Here is an 18,996-nt window from a genome sequence, read left to right on the forward strand (position 1 = left end):
AAATATAGATGATTTTAATCTTTTTCGATCTCCCGTAACTGAATAATATCAGCGTATCGAGATTTTTACACATAAGCGTTTCATAAATGATAAAATTTATTAGAAGTGGTGGAAAATATTTATCTCGTAAAATAAATAAAATGTACGCAGAGTATTCAGCGTATCGAAAAACGTATCAGAGAGGAAACAAAACCGATAACGAATCAATATAACTTCGCTTGAGATTATAACACAAAAAAAACACTGAAAAAATGTAAGCGCGATGGAAATTTTCGAAATCATTTTCGTCATAAAATTTGGACAGATCCTAGACGATCGACATCAGACTCGTTATTATTTATAATTTAATTAATTCTATTCGTTCATTAATATTACTGCTAAAGTTTAATTAACTCAGTTGCTGTTTAATTCAATCCAACCACCAGATTAGACACAAAGTGCTTATAAAATTTCTGTATAATTCATCGCCCTTTAATCCTACATTACTCGCATGAGATGTGAAATATATATGTATACCCTTAAAAATCTACTGAATTCACGAAGTAAAATGTTCTTACCGATCGAATGCTGCACAAATTTATTTCGTAATTAAAGAAGAATTTTTGCACTTTTATCTTTATTTAGAAGAAGATATACAGAATGCTATCAATCTTTATATATTTAACTATATAAATTATTAAAGAAAACAATTGAAATTTAAGATATAACGTTGGGGTATAAAATAAATCCCACTCGATTAATGAAGGACTAATATATAAATCTTCCCATCATAAAAATAAAAATAATTCCATCTAATATAATAAAAAGTTTTCCCGAGAGGAGAGGAGTCTATCATACCGACCGAGCGGCCTGACAGTTTGCACATTGGCCGTGTTCAGCAGACACAACTGTTGAGTTCGTCTTATCAACAATCTGCGTTGATTGGTTGGTTCTAAAAGTAAGAGCCAATCACGTTCGACTGCTACTGAGCGGCTTGGTCTGCTGAACGCGCCCATTGTTGACGTGTGCGTAAAGACACGTGGCATGTCGCATATAGGTTATGTAAACTTGCGAGAATGTCGATGAGATTGCAGTCTTGTTTCCTTTTTTATAACACTCCACCATATCATAATATGGTGCAATAAAGGTGCTATATTTAATTTCGTACATCGTTCTGTGTCTCGCATTATTAAATTGTGTCTGTATCGTAAAATACACATGGAGTAATCTTGTGCAAATTTTCTTATTACAAATAAATCTTTTTGTAATCAATAAACTGACGATACAATTTTATTAACGTGTTAACAATGTTATCTCTGCATTAAGAGTTTTATTTATATCAACACAAACACGCTTATGCAATAACATAACCGCATCTCTGTTTTTTTCTTTCAGAAAGCCGAGGAATCTTTCCAAGTCATTATGATTCAGTAAACGAGATACCCGGTGATTAGATAACATCAATAACTGAATATACATACAGTTCGATACACAGTTCTTTGCAGTACCATCCCAAGCTAGTCTTTGCACTGTTTGCTAGTGTACTAATTCTCAAGATGTATCGAAACATAGAACTTCTAGACCCATCCAAAATAATCATCACGTCAAGAACATTGCATCAACTGCTTCTCGACGAGTTAATGAATGGTAATTGTAAGGCATTCTGGATTTGCAGCAGGGAACTGCATGTAGTAATAATGTATAAATTTTTGTTTATAGTCCTAGAGAAGGATTAACTGTGCGAACTTTGCGGAGGCCACTGTCAAGATGGCTGATTGTCCTGATTTCATCAGATGGCCTTACAACTTTTATGGAGAAGGTACGCGTAGAAAAAGAACACAAGATATATTTGATCTTTCTCCGAATTCCATATCTTTAACGATACTTTCAGGCTTGTGTGGTAATCCCATTATTTTGGATGTTGCTGGTCCATAGCATCTTCTACCAACTGTCCAGAGAGATAAGTTCTACGATGTTCAGTCGTTGCTGCGACAGTTAAATTACAACCATTATACTCTCGTCATCGACGCAGGAGCTGGTCCGTGGCTACATACAGGCAGCAATTGCGAGGTGTGTAGGTATTATAAGTACATTATCTAAATTGCATTAATAATATCTTCTAATTTGAGGGAGAGAGAAAGCAAACTTATAAATAAACGAAAGATTTATTTCAGCTTATTATGAAGTTACGTGTATCAAACGACCAAGTCTCGCCAGGGTATGAACTTAACATGGGAGTAGCGAATGGGACGCATTATGCATTTGTAAATAAGTCCACTGGAAAGTGCATGATCGAGCGTATAGTTGCTAATGAAGATGAAACAACTTTCGCATTGTTGGCCAACCTATATATATGCGAAGACAAGCCAGGGAAAGAGTTATAAAAGTACGCGCTAAAAAGCGTACCGGCAAATTGGATTTCATATGCATGCAGAAAGCGTTGGAGAAACATTACGGGGATGGACTCGTAGGTAATCATCATTGCGATATAGCATTAAACAATATGGAAACTCGAGTGAATGTCAAATGTTTCTAAACTTAGGTTTTGGTGGCATGTTCAAGATGAAGAACGGAAAAGTGAAACAGCATAATATGCTAGATTTTTCGGACATTCCGTTGACTAGCGAGGCACAGCTCAACAACTGGCTACGTTTCTACGAAATGGAGATGCGAATGGAGATGGAGACCCCTTTGATAGCTGTCAGCATATTTGTCAGCGCTGAGACAGTAAGCTTCAAAGAGATTCAATCCGTATGAAAAGAAAAAGAATATCAAACACGTTCGAATACAGTAGTCTATAAATTTATTTTAACGATTATTTATCCCTTTTTTATTTTCAATTAAAGTACTCGTTCCTCCTGTCAGGATTTAGATCTCAGAGTACAGCATTTCCACAATTCTTTCGAAGAGAATAGGTTGGGTGGACATTATCATATCAATACAACGCCGGATACTATTGAGTATACGAGGGCTACTTCAATGTGGCAGCTACGCTATATGTCGATCAACCGCCTAATAAACTGCAGTTTGTGAAAGATTAATTTCGTACTTTCAATATTTTTTTCACAGCAGATTGAACTTTATCAAATAACTTTATGCCAAAACATTGCAACAAAAAATGTTGATATAATCTAATGTATTTTGTTAGAATTTATACAAATTTATCTAAGAAATTCTATTTTATATGATTAAGCTAAGAAATTCTATTTTATATGATTAAGAAATAAACATATTTGTTTAAAAAATAATAATAATTGGATCTGCTTTTTCTTCAAAATCCCTTCTTTTTTTTGTGCAAATTGAATTAAGCGAATTTGTATCAAATTTCGTCAGCTCGCAAATTCATAACTTATTTGATCTCACAAAATATTGTTCCGTCAATAAAGACTGTGACGACCGTTATAATCTTGTGTACATATATATATGTTTACGTTATTCTACATATATTTATTTCCGTTATGTTTTGGAGAGATCGTCCTTTGGCTACAATACTTTGTGTGATTATTAACATCTATACGGTTCAAGAAGAACCATCCTATTAGCTGCATCACTGTAATAATCAGAACTTAAGAAGATTATAATTACATATTATTCGCTAAATTCGCTTTGCATCATATTTTTTTAATAACCGTTGATGGCGTCACGCATATTGGTAAGTGATATATTACGTATATAAATTTTCGCACATATTCTAATACGACGTTTCTTTTATCGCATTAGAATAAGTGAGAGACACTTTTATTAAATTATTGAGAATAACTACAAAGAGCTGATATGAGCTGCATTCCGATATTTCCTATTCTTTTCAATATCTTTATTAACGACATTCAAAAAGCTGATGTGCTATTTTTTAATATTTATAAGTCTTTTTAACCATTTGACTGCGTAAAAATTGAAACAATGTGATCTTGTTGCAATTTGCTAATATCATGAGCTGCAAAATTAACTAAAGAAAGGGTCGGAACGTACTCGATTATACCACTCTATTTCTTCAGAGATTTTAATTATTTTTGTATCATAATAAAATACATATGCGTCCTATAATATTTACTGCGTCTGGCTGTTACTTGTCAATTCTTACCCTCATTTGTAAAGTTCGTGCTGAAACATAAAAACATTAGTTATAAACACTCTGTTTTCACAGACAACTATGGATGAGAAGGATGCAGAAAGCATCTGGACCTCATTAAAGAGTGCTATTCAAGAGATAATAGAGATACCGAAGACAAGATACTCTGGCCTCAGTTTTGGAGAACTTTATCGCAATGTTTACATGATGGTTAGTCACAATTACGGCGAACGATTATACACGGGACTAAAGGAAGTCCTAACGCAACATCTTGAAAACAAAATGCGAGAGGATGTTCGCCGTTCCTTCCATAACAACTTCCTACAAACTTTAAATCTAGCATGGAAAAATCATCAAACGTCAATGCAGATGATCAGTCAAATCTTGTTGTACATGGATAGAGTGTATAATTTTCAACAGAATAATGTAGACAATGTGTATAATCTTGGGTTAATTATTTTTCGAGATCAGGTAATTTTCATTTTTAATTTGCATTGTCTTATAAAAAGAATTTAGAAGTCACAAAGTTCTATTGTAATAAACTATTATTTCATATGATTGTTGATTTTGCAACGTTAAGTTGCTGTAATTTATTTAAAATGATTGTTATAAGTATGTTTAATATTGACGAGTTTCTTATAAATTTTTTAGATAGTCAGATATGAATGTGTTAAAGAACATTTACGGGAAACATTATTAGGTATGATTGCGAGGGAAAGAAGAGGAGAAGTTGTAGATGTAGATCGTAGCGCTATAAAAAATGCCTGCCAAATGTTAATTACACTTGGAATTAACAATCGCCAAGTTTATGAGGAAGATTTTGAAAGGCCTTTTTTACAACAAAGTGCTGAGTTTTATAGAGTGAGTGTCCAGAGTATGAGATACGTACAATATTCTTACATGCACATATGTAACTTGCAAAATTTTCTTCAGGGGGAATCTCAAAAATTGCTAACAGAAAATAGTGCATCGGAATATATAGAAAAGGTTGAAGCTAGAATCCGCGAAGAATCTGAAAGGGCAAAACATTATTTAGATGAATCAACTGAATCACGGATAGTAAAAGTTGTAGAAGAAGAGTTAATCAAAGTGCACATGAAAACCATTGTTGAGGTGTGTTTATTTACGATCTGGGTAGCGATCATGTAACCCTTTCCTTAGAACGGAAACGTGAAAAGTAAAAAATTTCATGTAACTATCTCTTTTCATTGGTGTTGAATAGGAAGAGATAAACTTTTCAATTTTCACGTTTCCGTCCTAGGGGAAAAGATACATGATCGATCCCCTGTATTAATGGACGACTAAACTTATTATAAATACATATCATGTGTTATATAATTACATCCCAGCAAACACAGAAGACACCGAGTGCGCAATTTGATATCAAATTGCGCACTCGGTGTCTTCTGTGTTTGCTGGAATGTTTAGCACATATTATATATTATGTGTTATATACCTTAACATCTCTTATTGTTTGACAGATGGAAAACAGTCGTGTAGCACAGATGCTCAAAAATCAGAAAACGGAAGATCTTGGTAAAATGTATAAACTATTTTCGAGAGTATCAGACGGATTTCGCATTGTGTGCGACTGTGTATCTCAGTTCCTCAGAGAGCAGGGCCGCGCGTTAGTGCAAGAAGAGCATGAATCAACCACAAATGCCGTTCTTTACGTCCAAAACTTGTTAGATCTAAAAGATCGCTTTGATCATTTTCTACGTTATTCTTTCAATAATGACAAAAATTATAAACAGATGATAGTATCAGATTTTGAGAACTTCCTTAATTCGAATCCTAAAAGCCCGGAATATCTGTCGCTATTTATCGACGACAAATTGAAGAAAGGCGTTAAAGGAGTTAGTATTATGTGTATAATTGCATTGTTACATATCGTATGATTTTCGATACATGAATATATTTGGTTTTAGATGACAGAGCAGGAGATTGAAGGAATCCTAGATAAAACTATGGTTTTATTCCGTTTGTTACAAGAAAAGGATATATTTGAACAGTACTATAAAAAACACTTAGCCAAACGATTATTGTTGAATAAGTCTGTTTCAGATGATAGTGAAAAGAATATGATATCCAAACTTAAGGTGAGAACTAGAAACTAGATATAATGATATTCTAGATCAAAATAGTTTTGTTCATATCTGAAACGGGTGTATTGCTTACATTTTTATATTAAAAGAAGTTAAAAACATATTTTTTGATTATTTTTTTAGACTGAATGTGGATATCTGTTCACATCAAAGTTAGAAGACATGTTTAAGGATTTAACAGTCAGCAACATTATTATGGATGAATTTAAGGATCATGTTCGTACATCTGGCGTAAGTATCAAAATAATATAATAAAACATAGACCAGCTAAAAATAAAGAAAATTTAATAAAAGATTTTATTATGACAGAGTATATCTTAAATGCTCTATAATTTTGATATTAAGATTTTATATAAATATTAATTTGAGTATTTCCATATGTATAAATAAAAATATAAATTAGTGTATAAGTTACAGAAAATATTGTTAACACGTAATATTCTGGTTATGTTTAATTAAAACATTTTATAAAATTTGTATTTATGCGTATATCATAGATATAGATTATTATTCTATGTTTTATCTGTGTATGTTTCATAAAGACAAATCTACATGGTGTGGATCTAAGTGTCCGAGTGCTCACAACTGGTTTCTGGCCAATGCAATCAGCCACTCGAAAATGCAGTATGCCCACTGCTCCGCGTGATGCCTTTGATGCCTTCCGGCGCTTCTACCTAGCTAAACAAAGCGGTCGACAATTAACGTTACAGCCACAATTAGGTGAGTTATTATTTTTATGTCTTTATCAATATCTGTTTTTACTTAAGCATTTAGTAATATAATGAGTGCAATGATAAAAATTTGTACAGGTTCTGCTGATCTAAACGCTGTATTTTATGGACCACGAAGAGAAGAGAGTAATTGCGGAGGCTTGAATACTCCATCATCTTTGAGTTCTATTGGGAATGATAGCGCAAGCAGCGGCTTAGTAAGCCAGCGAAGCAGCATGTGTAGTGCACCACGAAAGCACATAATACAAGTTTCCACTTACCAAATGTGTGTGTTAATGCTGTTCAATAAAAGAGAAGGGTTAACATATGAGGTGAGTTTTGATATGAGTTTAAGCAGCTTATTACTCATCTCATATCTACATATGTTACATGAAGAATAAAAAATGTTTATAATTTATATATATATATATATGTATGAATATTGTGTAGGAAATTCAAGGTGAAACCGATATTCCAGAGAGGGATTTGGTCAGAGCATTGCAATCTCTTTCCATGGGTAAAGTTACACAAAGAATTTTACTTAAACATCCTCGTACCAAGGCAATTGAATCTACGGATTGTTTCTGTGTGAACGACAGTTTTAACAGTAAATTACATAGGTATTATATTTTTATGCAATAAATGATACATAACACTATCGCAGCTGGCGATTCTAGCGCGTGACTGTACTGAGAGCTACGTGCAAATTTGTTTCATTTTCGGATCCAAACTATTTTTAATTCCGTTTAAATGCTCATTTTGATGAAATCAATTTATTGTTATATAGCTGCAGTAATCATAAATACGAATCATAAAATCATGTGCTTTCCTAAAAAAAAAAAATAACGTTAAATTATACGAGCGGCAACAAACTACATTTTAAAATGACTCAAAATTACATCAAGGACAATTGGCTACAAATCTTAAAAGTGACATAAAATTACGTTAGTTTAGTAACTGCAAATGTGTTAATAATATATGTGATGTAAATAACCATCTTTTATTGAATGTTTGTATCGCTTTTGTTAAGAGTAAAGATCCAGACCGTAACCGCAAAGGGAGAATCCGAACCTGAGAGAATAGAGACGCGCAATAAAATCGATGAAGACCGGAAACACGAGATCGAAGCAGCCATCGTACGAATTATGAAAGCCCGAAAGTGTATGCCTGTATGTAACTTGAAATTTCTTATAAATATAAGTTCACTGTACACGGTTAATTCATTGATACATATTTTTCGAACGTAAAAAAATATTTGTTTTTTTCGAGATAAGCTATAATATGTGTAGAATATATAGAGCATAATCAATATATATCATTTATTTTCTCTTTTATTAGCATAATATACTGGTAACAGAGGTAACAGAACAGTTAAGAGGTCGATTTTTGCCTTCACCTGTAATAATTAAGAAACGTATCGAAGGCTTAATCGAACGAGAGTACTTGGCTCGTACAGAGGAAGATTTGTATGTAATGCATGTTATACATTGACGCTAATATTTACTGAAATACAAACTAATACATTCTACGATTTACAGGAAGGTGTATACATATGTTGCTTAATGCTGAATTCAAACATGTAAGTAATTTGTAATAATATATTATATCCTCTTATTACACATTTTATAATGATATTTTATTCACCAAATCATTATTACATCACCATTATTTGGCGTCATTATCGTTATCTTCTTCTTATTCTTATTTCTCGGTTGTGAATTATATTATTGTCCAGGAGATATTCCATGTCAACAAGAAAATTATATTTCCATAGAGTTTGGATATTCTGTATATATGTATACAGTTACTATATTGACTATATATTGACACTTATTTAGCTTTAAATTTACAGCGTATAAATGTTCTTTACAGGAATATATTATTGGGAAGTTTATCGAAAATGGTAAAATATTGAGTACGGCCGATATTGCAAATACAAAGACAAAAAAAAATAGAGAATGGGTCATTATTGAGTACTGAAAACTGTAGGATGATGTGTTTACATCCATTATAAAATATTTGATTTGAATTAGACAACTTGTACACTTAATAGTTATATAGCGTTTCTAATGATGCGAAATACAATTAAGTTATACCGAAGATGATTCACATTGATAATACCACGCGCAATTAGAAACTTTTTTACACTTGTAAGACTGTGATTGTCTATGATAACAAATGCTATCTGAATATGTCGTGATGAATTTAGAAAAAAAAATGGTACATTTACATATAGTTTTATTTATGTTGATGTCTATCAATTATATATGTAAATAACTGATGTGAATATATTATTAAGAATGGACTTGTCTCATTTCCAACAACTCAATATTATTTTTCAAGTTTGCACTCCACACCCCTAAATGTGTGTTTGTTTATCTTCTTACATAAAAAACATATGAATTCACAAGTGTTAATTTTCATCTAAGTCCATTTTTGGATATATATATTAGTTAAGATATGCTTTCACACTATATTTTGTATTTATATAAATATATAATTTGAATTTATGTAATAGTAATAATAAACATTATATACTCTCCAATGTTGACGCTTAATTAACAGCTTCCGCCTCTTCCACCTAGCTTTTTAATTATTTCATTGCAATTTAATCCACTGAACGTTTTAGTACAACACAGAATATTTATTATAGTACGCCAAAAGTGGGATCTACGAATCTGTAAGAGATGCAGAATTTGTTAGTGGGATGATATGTGCGCATGAGATTAAATAAAGACGAAGATCTTAATAAAATGCAGTTTAACTCAAATATGTATTGCACACTTTCACGTTATAGTAAAAAAATGCGAATAATTGGTATCATGTTTTTATTTTTATTTGTATTCTCTCTTTATTTATTAAGATGGAGTTTTAATATTTAAATGAAGATTTTACCCTTTTTCGTACACAAAACTGAATAAAATTAAAATGCTACAACAGCACTTGTTATGAAAATAAAGACAATTTTGAAAATAAATACCACTAAAAGTAGCAAAACTTGCCGAGCCCATCGCCAGTGCGCGTCTCCCGCGGACGACAGTTCCCCGATTCCCCAGTTCGTCGTTCTCCGCTGACTCCGCTTCGTGGTGCACCAGACTGGTGTCGCGCTCGCGCGTACCGCGTACGGCGCGTACGTCATCGACATGTCACCTGCCACATCCACGTTCGGCATGTTCGTCGCGATTCGCATGCATGGCGCGCGGATATAGCGCGAGGCTCGCGTAAAAAGTACGCCCATGCCCGTTCGCGTAGCGCGATGGACAATCACGAGGAGGACGAGCTGGAGGAGCTCCGCTCTACGGTCTACACGTTCCCGCCGAACGTGCAGAGCGTGATCGAGCAGGTTAGTCCGCGGGTCCTTTTCGCCTCCTCCCCTTGCGGAGCTTTCTCCTCAAGATCCACGCAAAATTTACTTAAACACTCACGATCCTTTTGTATGCGCGCGATGTGTCATTCCTGTTCAATAAAATGCTCCGCTTTTCAACGCCTACCTTTCCCTGAACCGACTTTTTTAACGTTCATGATTTTGAGCGACTTGCCATGATTTTGCGTATTATCACATCTGTGAGATATATTTTTGTTTGTTTGTTTGTTTTTTTTTAACGAAATTTTGTAAGCCTAACACTGTTTTTCTTGCTATCAGGTCTTGACTATCACTGATCCGTTAGACCAACCCAATTTCAACGTGGTGGACTATATAAACACGTTATTTCCCTCGGAACAGTCATTGTCAAATATTGACGAAGTGGTGAATAAAATAGAAAAAAAGATACATACTATAGATAGAGAGATACGGTCAGTGGTGCGTGGTCAGACGAACGTGGGCCAAGATGGTAGAGCGGCGTTGGAAGATGCACAGAAGGTGATAAGGCAGCTATTTGTCCATATAAAGGACATAAAGGACAAGGCGGAGCAGTCCGAGGAAGTGGTGAAGGAGATTACGAGGGACATCAAACAGCTGGATTTCGCCAAGAAGAACCTTACTGCCTCGATAACGGCGCTGAACCATTTGCACATGCTTGTGGATGGAGTGGATAACCTAAAGTATACGCATATTGCATATTAAGAGTATTATTTAGACATTGTTCGAAATTATAAAATCTGTACCTTTTGGTTTACTTCAGAGTATTAACGCAGAAGAAGCAATATGGAGAAATTATCTTACCGTTGCAAGCAGTGATGGAAGTGATGCAGCATTTTAACAGCTACATGGATATACCGCAAGTGAAGCAGTTGTCTGATCAAGTAAGGACGCAAGTTGTATCTTTGATATAATTGATAGAACTGATTCTTTTAATGTGCTTTCCTTGGTCTACAAAAGGTACGCCAGATCCAGGATGAGTTGGCCCAGCAGATTACAGCGGATTTCAAACAGGCCTTTTCCGGCCAGAATCCAAAGCATTTCAATCAGTTGACGGAAGGATGTTTAGTATTATCAGTCTTACACCCTAAAGTGAAGTATGCATATTATACAGATATTTGTAACGTTATTCTACGAGTAATGATAGAATTTCAATCTCAAATGTCATTTCTTCTTCAAAGGAAAGATCTGCTCGTCTGGTTTGTAAATATCCAATTGCAAGAATACGCACATTTGTTCGATGAGAATCAGGATTTCGCCTGGTTGGATAAGATAGATCGAAGATACGGGTGGATCAAGAAACATCTGCTGGACTTTGAGTCAAAGTTCGGTACGATCTTTCCCCAGGACTGGGAAATTTCCGAGCGAATAGCTGTACAATTCTGCCATGTCACACGTGAAGATCTCACAAAATTGATGAACAAGAGACGTAATGAAATAGACGTTAAGTTATTGCTTTACGCGATTCAAAGAACCAGTAATTTCGAGACGCTACTGTCGAAGCGTTTTATCGGCAGTACTTTGGAGACCACGGATGCTAAGTCAGTAACAGTCAGTAATGATGTTGCGGAAAAGGTACCGGGGAATCCTTTTGAAGAAGATGAAAAGGTATCAAAACTGTTTAGTCTACGTTTAACTATGTTTTTATTATAAAATGTTAAAAATGTACATCGTTCTCTTGCATATAGGTTGAAAATGAAAAGCCGAGGCCGTCTCCATTCGAAAAGTTAATAGGAAGATGCTTCGAGCCATACCTGAACATTTATATAGAAAGTTTGGATCGCAATTTGGCAGATCTGATGGATAAGTTCGTGTCCGATGCTAAAACGCAACCGCCAGGTGCTAAGGAATTTGACGGCATTGAAGGGCCAAGCAGTGTCCTGAGCTCGTGTGCCGATCTGTTTGTATTTTACAAGAAGTGCATGGTGCAATGTACGCAACTCAGCACCGGTTTAATTATGCTGAGTCTCGCCGAGACTTTTCAGAAGTACCTACGGGAATACGCAGTTAAGATCTTACAGAATAATTTACCCAAGTAAGTGTAAAAATTAAATGTAAATCAGAACTTATGTACGTATATTTTAATTGAACTTAATGTATCTTAATGTAATCATTATAGAATCGGAGGCAGCGCAGGAATTGGCACCAGTATGAGCAATATCACGCGTGACTTCCGAGATTTATCAACGTCAGGCTTTATTCAAAATTTCCAAAGTTTTTTGAAGGAAGGAGAAACTGCCAGATTTAGTAAAGAGGAGCAATCTCGTATATGCTGGTAAGTACATTTGTTATTCTTTATTTCCGTTCCACAGAACACAGTGAATTATTATTTATTAAAATATGCTTTTTTTTCAGTATTTTGACAACGGCTGAATATTGTTTAGAAACGACACAGCAATTAGAAGAGAAACTTCGTGAGAAGACAGATGAATGCTGTTCGGATAAAATAAATTTGTCTCAAGAACAGGATATCTTCCATAAGTATGTCTTATTTTTTCTCTTAATTTTATATACTTTTAGAAATTTGTTGATTTATTAATTTCTACCATTTGTTTCTAGCGTGATTTCTAATTGTATTCAGTTACTGGTTCAAGATCTGGAAGCAGCGTGTGAATCTGCATTGACTGCAATGACTAAGGTAAAGTATAAAAAAAAGTTGTGATTATCAATAGTATATTAATTGCACACAATTCAAATATATTATTATCCTACAATATAAAATTAATATCATCTTATGCTATTATAAAAATAATATACAATTAATAATAGTGTTAATGTCATATTATGACGTATAATAAAAAAGTGATTCTTTTTTTTTTTCAGGTGCAATGGAGTTCTGTGGAAGTCGTGGGTGATCAGAGTAATTATGTTAATACGATAATAGCGCACCTTCGACAAACAATACCGACCATACGAGATAGATTATCATCTTGTAGAAAATATTTCACACAGCTCTGTGTCAAATTTGCTAGGTAAAACATTTGTCGTGACATATACATATTTACGCGAAATATTTTTCAAGATTTTTTTTATATTCGATGCTTTGTTTCAGCTCTTTCATAGCAAAATTAGTACAGCAATTATTTAAGTGCAAGCCATTAAACGCCGTCGGCGCGGAACAACTGTTGTTGGATGTCCACATGTTGAAAACGGCCTTGCTGGATCTTCCATCGACGGGTTATCAAATACAGAGAAAAGCTCCAGTAACATATACCAAAGTAATTGAATACTTTACAAGATAGATAGTATAAATATCAAACAATATATGCAATGTATATCTTATTTATTATATAGGTTGTGGTCAAAGGTATGGCAAATGCTGAAATGATATTGAAGATTGTAATGTCCCCAATTGAATCTCCAAGTGACTTCGTAAAACAGTGCAATGTACGCTTGCCTGACTTACAGTCTTCAGAATTTCAAAAAATTTTAGATATGAAGGTAACTTTTGCAGTAACTAAATTTTTTTTATATATAATCTATTATATTTTTAATTGAGTATCTAATAAGATCAATATGTATTCTATAGGGATTGAAAAAAACAGATCAAGTTCTATTGCTCGAGCAATTTAAGCAATCTGAAAACACAGACGCCGCAAACGCTACGAAAAGTCACGTAGTACATAACAGTCCAGAACATGAAGCTGGAAGAATTAAGAGGCTAGAGAAACTCATCAAGAAACGAATTTGAGGATATTAGATATCATTGTATATAAGTTGATTTAGAAATTCTCTCTTATTTTAAGATAACAAAGACCCTTTATACAAAAATGAAAGGAGAAGCATAAAATATGTAGGTATATTTTATGAAATAAATACAGATACCAGATGTATTTCATCCTTTATTTTTTTATGTAACCTGTAAATGACGGGCAATAATGTTAACCTTGTTTCTGTGCCAGTTCCTTGGCCTTAGCTTTTTCTAATTTCGCTATCCTGGCCGCAGATTTGCTTCCCAGTAAACCACCACCCCAGTGACGCCTGATTTCGTCATATCGATCATTGAAGTTCGTCTTAATGGCTTCGACAATCTTTGCGAAGTTGGCTCTATCGCCAGAATCCACCTGAAATAATAACGACATACTTTAATAAAACTGAAATAAAAGTGGAAGAATCAGACTTTTGTAAGTGTGTATCAGAAATTTTTTGAAATATCACGATGTTTCATTGGATTGGCTCTTGTATTTTCACATCATATGGTCAAATTAAATACACATTACAAAAATTGTATATACATACCTGAGTAAGAGCAACTGCTGAGCAAGTCTTACGTCGAACCAGACGTCCCAAACGTGCCTTGCCTTTAACAATACAGTATGGTACGCCCATCTTGCGGCACAAGGCAGGAAGGAATAATACGATCTGCATCAATAAAAAAAAGAACCAATTAGGTTGGCACACATAATTTCTTGCATACAAATATATATAATAATATAAAATGTTAGTCAGATGTCATATATCATCCTATGAATACAAATAAAATTATAAATTTGTATCCTCAGGTGAAGAAATTTAGCATCATTCGTTGAATAGAAGAGAAATCTTGCAAAATAGAAATCTGCTGAGAATTTATAAATTTATACATATAACTAACCTCAATAGGATCAACATCGTGAGCTATAACGACCAGCTGAGCTTTCTTCTGCTCCACCAGCGTGGTCACCGTATTGGTTCCGCTGCGAATGACGTTTGGTTTCTTCGTCGGCGTGTCTTCCTTCTTCGCGATCTTCTGCTCGGCTCTCGCCTTCAACCTTGCCTTCTTCATGGCTGCTGATTCCGGACGATACTTTTCCAATACCTTGAATAACTGTGTAGCTACAACAACATAAGAATATTATTGTATATTTTATTTTATGTACATGTATAGAATTTAATAATTTTTTAAATCATGGATGCGTGGAATGTACATCTTACCGGTTTGTTTATCCAATGTTTGAGTAAATTGATTTATCGTCGGTGGCACTTTCAACCTCTTCTGCAACACAGACCTTTGGCGCTGGATGCGAATGTACTTCGGCCATCTTACAAAGCGGCTGAGATCACGAGCCGGCTGAATATCCTGACCTAAATTTTAACAGATTATCAACAGTAACATGCGGCTATTCCATACAGTTGTAAACTATTAACTAGAAATCAGTAAAATTACTTTGACTTACCAATGCCAAAGTTGCGTGTCCGTTTTTCGAAGAGTGGATTGGTCACTTTCTTCGGTTCAACCTTCTTAACTGCCAACGGCGCGGCAGCTACCTTCTTCCCAACCTTCTTCTTCGGCTGAAATTGAAAAGGAAAATTAATAGGAATCAACAATCAATATATTCATAATATAATCGAGTAATTTTAATAAGTTTTTTCATGATATACACAGGTATATTTTAACAAAATATATAAGCTAAATTAATTTTCCATCTGTATATGGGTCTACAGAGTCCAAAATATTTGCTGGTAACTGTAAAACTCGCAAGACTGCCAGAAAATATTAAGTAAACGATGTTCATTAAAATGACTATAAAATCGTCAACTACAATGTATAGACAGATGTTTCACAAATTTTTTCAGATTTAAAAAAAAATAAAAAGACTGATAGGAATAAATAGCGTCGAACGTGACAGACCCACGTGTTCACTCCGAGGGTACAAAAAAAGCGTATACAGACGAAAGATTAAACCTATTATTGCCACTTTCATGCAAGAAACGTCTTTTAGAAATCCAACGATTCATCCCATAAAAATTAAATGCTTATTTCTGGCCACCATTCGTTTAAATATTCGTTTAGCGTCGAGATCCACGAAATTACTGTGCATTGTAAATTTAGGTTATGAAACATTAAATCGATATCACATAAACGAATCGATCTGTTTGATCGTTGCTATACGCAGAAATAGAATTTCGAAGGACCACAATTGTCACGTTACACAGTTTACTGAATCAATTTACTTCGGAACGAAAACATATTTTCAGGTCACACGCTGGAGAAACATGCCAGAGATTCGAACGCGGATACTCGTCGCTGTCGATGCCGCTCGACGGAAATATTATTCGCGCACGACAGTTCGATGATCTTACCTTTTTCTGAACCATCTTCCTAGCTAGAAATCCGACGGATTTCTGTAAATTTTGCCGGATACAAAACGCGGTACCTCGCCAAACGCGACGCGAAGTACAGACGTCGGCACCGTAAAGAAAGTCTCGCACCGCAGCGCCTCCGAAAAGCGACTGAAGACAGCCATATTGGCACCCGCGTAACTTCCTAACATGGCGGTGTTTTTAAACCATTTTAAACTGCCGGAATGTACTCGGAAATACTTATTTGCGACAACAGATGTAAAAAACCTAATATTATTCTCAATAACTGTAATTAATTTTAGTAATAATTAATATCACTTTAATAATTAGCGTTAATTGATATTAAAGATGGATGACAATTATTTTTAAAATTTATACTTTATTATAAATTTTATATTAATTTTATTGTAAATTATTATATATTTTATTATAAATTTATTATATTATTTATATTATAAATCTTATTTCGTTTGTATTGCATCTTGCATCGATGACGTTAATCTCTTCTTGCAGGTTAGAAGCGAGTTAAGGTTATTCCTAACCGCAATCTCTTGATCCCTGCGGAGAGAATAAACCGGAGCAGCTCCAGTCGGACTTATCGTCCTCGATATCTAGAAGAGTATCAACAATTTAATCATGATAGTGAAATATCTCACATAAAAAGAGATTAGAAAAAGTTTTAGTAGGAGGAAAAAGGTAGAATTGTGTCTAACAGATACATATATTATAAAAGAGGAAAAGTTAATCAGTTAATTAAAGATAGAAGAGTTAATCGAGATCGTAGCGCGATCGAGAAATGACGCCAAAGATTCCGTTCCGCGGGGCAAGCCAGTTATTGCACGGCAAGCTGAACCTGCTGAGTCCTAGGTACAATCCTAACGGTGCTTGTAATGTCGCATCCATGTCCACGTTGCCACCTGACAGCCCGATGAACGTCTTCGACAGGAACGCGAAGCTGTTGCAGCGAGAACGCGCCGCCAAGGACACCAACGTCCAGCTGTATGACTACATTAAGGACGAGGTGGGCGACAGGCTGGCCGATCGAATATTCGATATCAAACGAAAGTTCGGTAGGGCCCTCGATCTGGGATGTGGCCGGGGTCACGTGTCCAAGCGGATTCTCAACGAGTCGGTGGAGGAGCTGGTGCTGGCCGACATGAGTCCGGGTTTCCTGCGGCAGGCCGAGACCACGGAGGGTGTGAAAGTCAAGAGAGAAGTCATCGACGAGGAGAATCTGTCCTTCGAGCCGGACAGTTTCGACTTGGTGATCAGTTGTCTGAGTCTTCACTGGGTCAACGATCTTCCCGGATGCTTCAGACGTATCAACAGCAGTCTGAAGAACGACGGAGTCTTCCTGGCGGCTGTATTTGGCGGCGATACGCTTTACGAGTTGAGGTAAAGGCGACATTGCCAGGATTTAGATCGAGGACCTTCCGGAGTGTCTTTGCTTGAGTTTATTATTTCTGATATTCATTCTGATAATACAGAAGTTCCTTGCAATTAGCTGAATTCGAGAGGCACGGTGGAATCTCGCCGCACATCTCGCCATTCGTGGAAATCAGGGATATCGGGTCTCTACTAACGAGAGCGAATTTTACTATGTTGACTATTGATACCGACGAGATAGTCATCGGTTACCCGAGCATGTTCGAGCTTATGTGGGATCTGAAAGGTGAATAATATTACAAAATTTATCTATTCTTGCCTAAATAAAAATTTATACAACAGGTCCATAGTTGTATCACGCAATTTTTATTCGTCTAGGAATGGCCGAGAACAATGCGGCCAGGAATCGTAATTTGCATTTACCGAGGGATACGTTGATCGCCGCTGCTTCTATATACAAGCAGCTTTACGGAAAGACGAGGGAAGATAGCACCGCATTCGTTCCCGCCACGTTTCAGATAATGTACATGTTAGGATGGAAACCGGACGCATCTCAACCGAGGCCTCTCGAGAGGGGTACGGGACAGGTGTCGCTCAAGGACTTGTACAGGCTCGATCAGATAATCAAAGACAGCAAGAAGATAAAACTGGACGACGATGACAAATAGCCTGTATTAAATAGCCTTTATTTGAACAATGTAAATACTCTATACCGTGTGTAAAAACTTAACGTACTGTATAAATTCTTCTTTCCGAGCGGTAGGCATAAAAAATAACTTATTCAACGATCGCATTTTGTTATTATCGTTATCCTGCGCATTGCCGATTTACGTTTTCTTTTCCTCGTCCTTGTGAACTACGATGCCCTTTTCTATAAGGTCTGGAATCTCCACTGCCAACCATGGTCCCAGCTAAAAAAAAAAAAAAAGAAAAAAAATTTGGTGTTAGAACCTTCTATGAGAATATTATTTTAATATAAAGATTTATATATAAACAAGTCTTTTTCACTATACGTTTAATTATTAAGCGCAATCAAGTATTTAACTTACACCAAGAGCCATTGCATGAGCGATGCCAAACTTGGGAACGTTGCGAGCCCACAATGGCTTGAAGTGATCAGTCAGGCAGATCTTGCCACCTCTATACATTTTTGCCGTTTTACCGTCTAATTCTGGTAAAGCAATTTCGGGCGCCGTTGTGGGATACGTAACAGGAATCTAGGCATTGACCAAAAAGAAAAAAGAACATTGTTCATTACTCTTTGAATCTTAAATCTCATTTTCAGGTTTTATAATTTTAACTAATAAATACAAATAAAATATT

The 18,996-nt window shown here is 35.2% G+C and overlaps 5 protein-coding genes and 1 pseudogene across 5 annotated transcripts; 4 read left to right on the forward strand and 2 right to left on the reverse strand.

Annotated features, from left to right (window-relative positions):
- The first annotated feature begins 1,022 nt into the window (after positions 1-1,022).
- LOC112466689 lies at positions 1,023-3,172 on the forward strand (annotated as a pseudogene).
- Positions 3,173-4,128: 956 nt separating this feature from the next.
- Positions 4,129-9,308, forward strand: LOC112466685 (cullin-3-like). Its single transcript, XM_025034910.1, has 13 exons — positions 4,129-4,519; positions 4,700-4,909; positions 4,982-5,161; positions 5,530-5,904; positions 5,977-6,147; positions 6,277-6,384; positions 6,696-6,873; positions 6,963-7,195; positions 7,314-7,483; positions 7,894-8,032; positions 8,202-8,329; positions 8,402-8,442; positions 8,736-9,308. Exons 1-12 carry the CDS (start codon positions 4,130-4,132, stop codon positions 8,424-8,426), a joined length of 2,307 nt encoding a protein of 768 aa, XP_024890678.1. The 5' UTR covers position 4,129; the 3' UTR covers positions 8,427-8,442; positions 8,736-9,308.
- Positions 9,309-9,938: 630 nt separating this feature from the next.
- LOC112466684 (vacuolar protein sorting-associated protein 53 homolog) lies at positions 9,939-14,014 on the forward strand. Its single transcript, XM_025034908.1, has 13 exons — positions 9,939-10,206; positions 10,507-10,907; positions 10,988-11,108; positions 11,185-11,321; positions 11,406-11,832; positions 11,913-12,259; positions 12,344-12,499; positions 12,580-12,705; positions 12,784-12,862; positions 13,048-13,196; positions 13,277-13,442; positions 13,519-13,665; positions 13,754-14,014. The coding sequence occupies exons 1-13, from the start codon at positions 10,120-10,122 to the stop codon at positions 13,913-13,915; spliced, it is 2,505 nt and encodes an 834-aa protein (XP_024890676.1). The 5' UTR covers positions 9,939-10,119; the 3' UTR covers positions 13,916-14,014.
- Positions 14,015-14,048: 34 nt separating this feature from the next.
- Positions 14,049-16,414, reverse strand: LOC112466688 (60S ribosomal protein L7a). The gene is made up of 6 exons (XM_025034917.1): positions 16,288-16,414; positions 15,381-15,495; positions 15,139-15,288; positions 14,819-15,039; positions 14,464-14,586; positions 14,049-14,288 (listed from the first exon to the last, which is right to left on the reverse strand). The coding sequence occupies exons 1-6, from the start codon at positions 16,300-16,302 to the stop codon at positions 14,106-14,108; spliced, it is 807 nt and encodes a 268-aa protein (XP_024890685.1). The 5' UTR covers positions 16,303-16,414; the 3' UTR covers positions 14,049-14,105.
- Positions 16,415-16,760: 346 nt separating this feature from the next.
- On the forward strand, positions 16,761-18,458 carry LOC112466679 (arginine-hydroxylase NDUFAF5, mitochondrial). Its single transcript, XM_025034904.1, has 3 exons — positions 16,761-17,682; positions 17,775-17,959; positions 18,052-18,458. Exons 1-3 carry the CDS (start codon positions 17,084-17,086, stop codon positions 18,339-18,341), a joined length of 1,074 nt encoding a protein of 357 aa, XP_024890672.1. The 5' UTR covers positions 16,761-17,083; the 3' UTR covers positions 18,342-18,458.
- Positions 18,327-18,890, reverse strand: LOC112466691 (ubiquitin-fold modifier-conjugating enzyme 1; the record flags this gene model as incomplete). Its single annotated transcript, XM_025034918.1, has 2 exons — positions 18,327-18,584; positions 18,723-18,890. Coding segments are annotated over 2 exons (252 nt in total), but the record flags the coding sequence as incomplete, so codon positions are not given.
- Between the last annotated feature and the right edge of the window lie 106 nt (positions 18,891-18,996).

The sequence above is a fragment of the Temnothorax curvispinosus genome, unplaced genomic scaffold (genome assembly GCF_003070985.1).
Source record: "Temnothorax curvispinosus isolate PA1 unplaced genomic scaffold, ASM307098v1 QBEX01016492.1, whole genome shotgun sequence".
In the NCBI taxonomy this organism is placed as follows: domain Eukaryota; kingdom Metazoa; phylum Arthropoda; class Insecta; order Hymenoptera; family Formicidae; genus Temnothorax; species Temnothorax curvispinosus.

Coding starts and splice junctions, on each gene's coding strand:
- LOC112466679 (XM_025034904.1), top strand. CDS start 17,084: ATGACGCCAAAGATTCCGTTCCGCGGGGCAAGCCAGTTATTGCACGGC. Junction 17,683..17,774: donor GATACGCTTTACGAGTTGAG/GTAAAGGCGACA, acceptor CTGATAATACAG/AAGTTCCTTGCAATTAGCTG. Junction 17,960..18,051: donor GCTTATGTGGGATCTGAAAG/GTGAATAATATT, acceptor TTATTCGTCTAG/GAATGGCCGAGAACAATGCG.
- LOC112466685 (XM_025034910.1), top strand. CDS start 4,130: ATGGATGAGAAGGATGCAGAAAGCATCTGGACCTCATTAAAGAGTGCT. Junction 4,910..4,981: donor AAAGTGCTGAGTTTTATAGA/GTGAGTGTCCAG, acceptor AATTTTCTTCAG/GGGGAATCTCAAAAATTGCT. Junction 6,874..6,962: donor AACGTTACAGCCACAATTAG/GTGAGTTATTAT, acceptor AAATTTGTACAG/GTTCTGCTGATCTAAACGCT.
- LOC112466688 (XM_025034917.1), bottom strand. Junction 14,587..14,818: donor ACGATGTTGATCCTATTGAG/GTTAGTTATATG, acceptor TTATTGATGCAG/ATCGTATTATTCCTTCCTGC. Junction 14,289..14,463: donor CAGCAGTTGCTCTTACTCAG/GTATGTATATAC, acceptor TTATTATTTCAG/GTGGATTCTGGCGATAGAGC.
- LOC112466684 (XM_025034908.1), top strand. CDS start 10,120: ATGGACAATCACGAGGAGGACGAGCTGGAGGAGCTCCGCTCTACGGTC. Junction 10,908..10,987: donor GATGGAGTGGATAACCTAAA/GTATACGCATAT, acceptor GGTTTACTTCAG/AGTATTAACGCAGAAGAAGC. Junction 13,666..13,753: donor AAAAAATTTTAGATATGAAG/GTAACTTTTGCA, acceptor TGTATTCTATAG/GGATTGAAAAAAACAGATCA.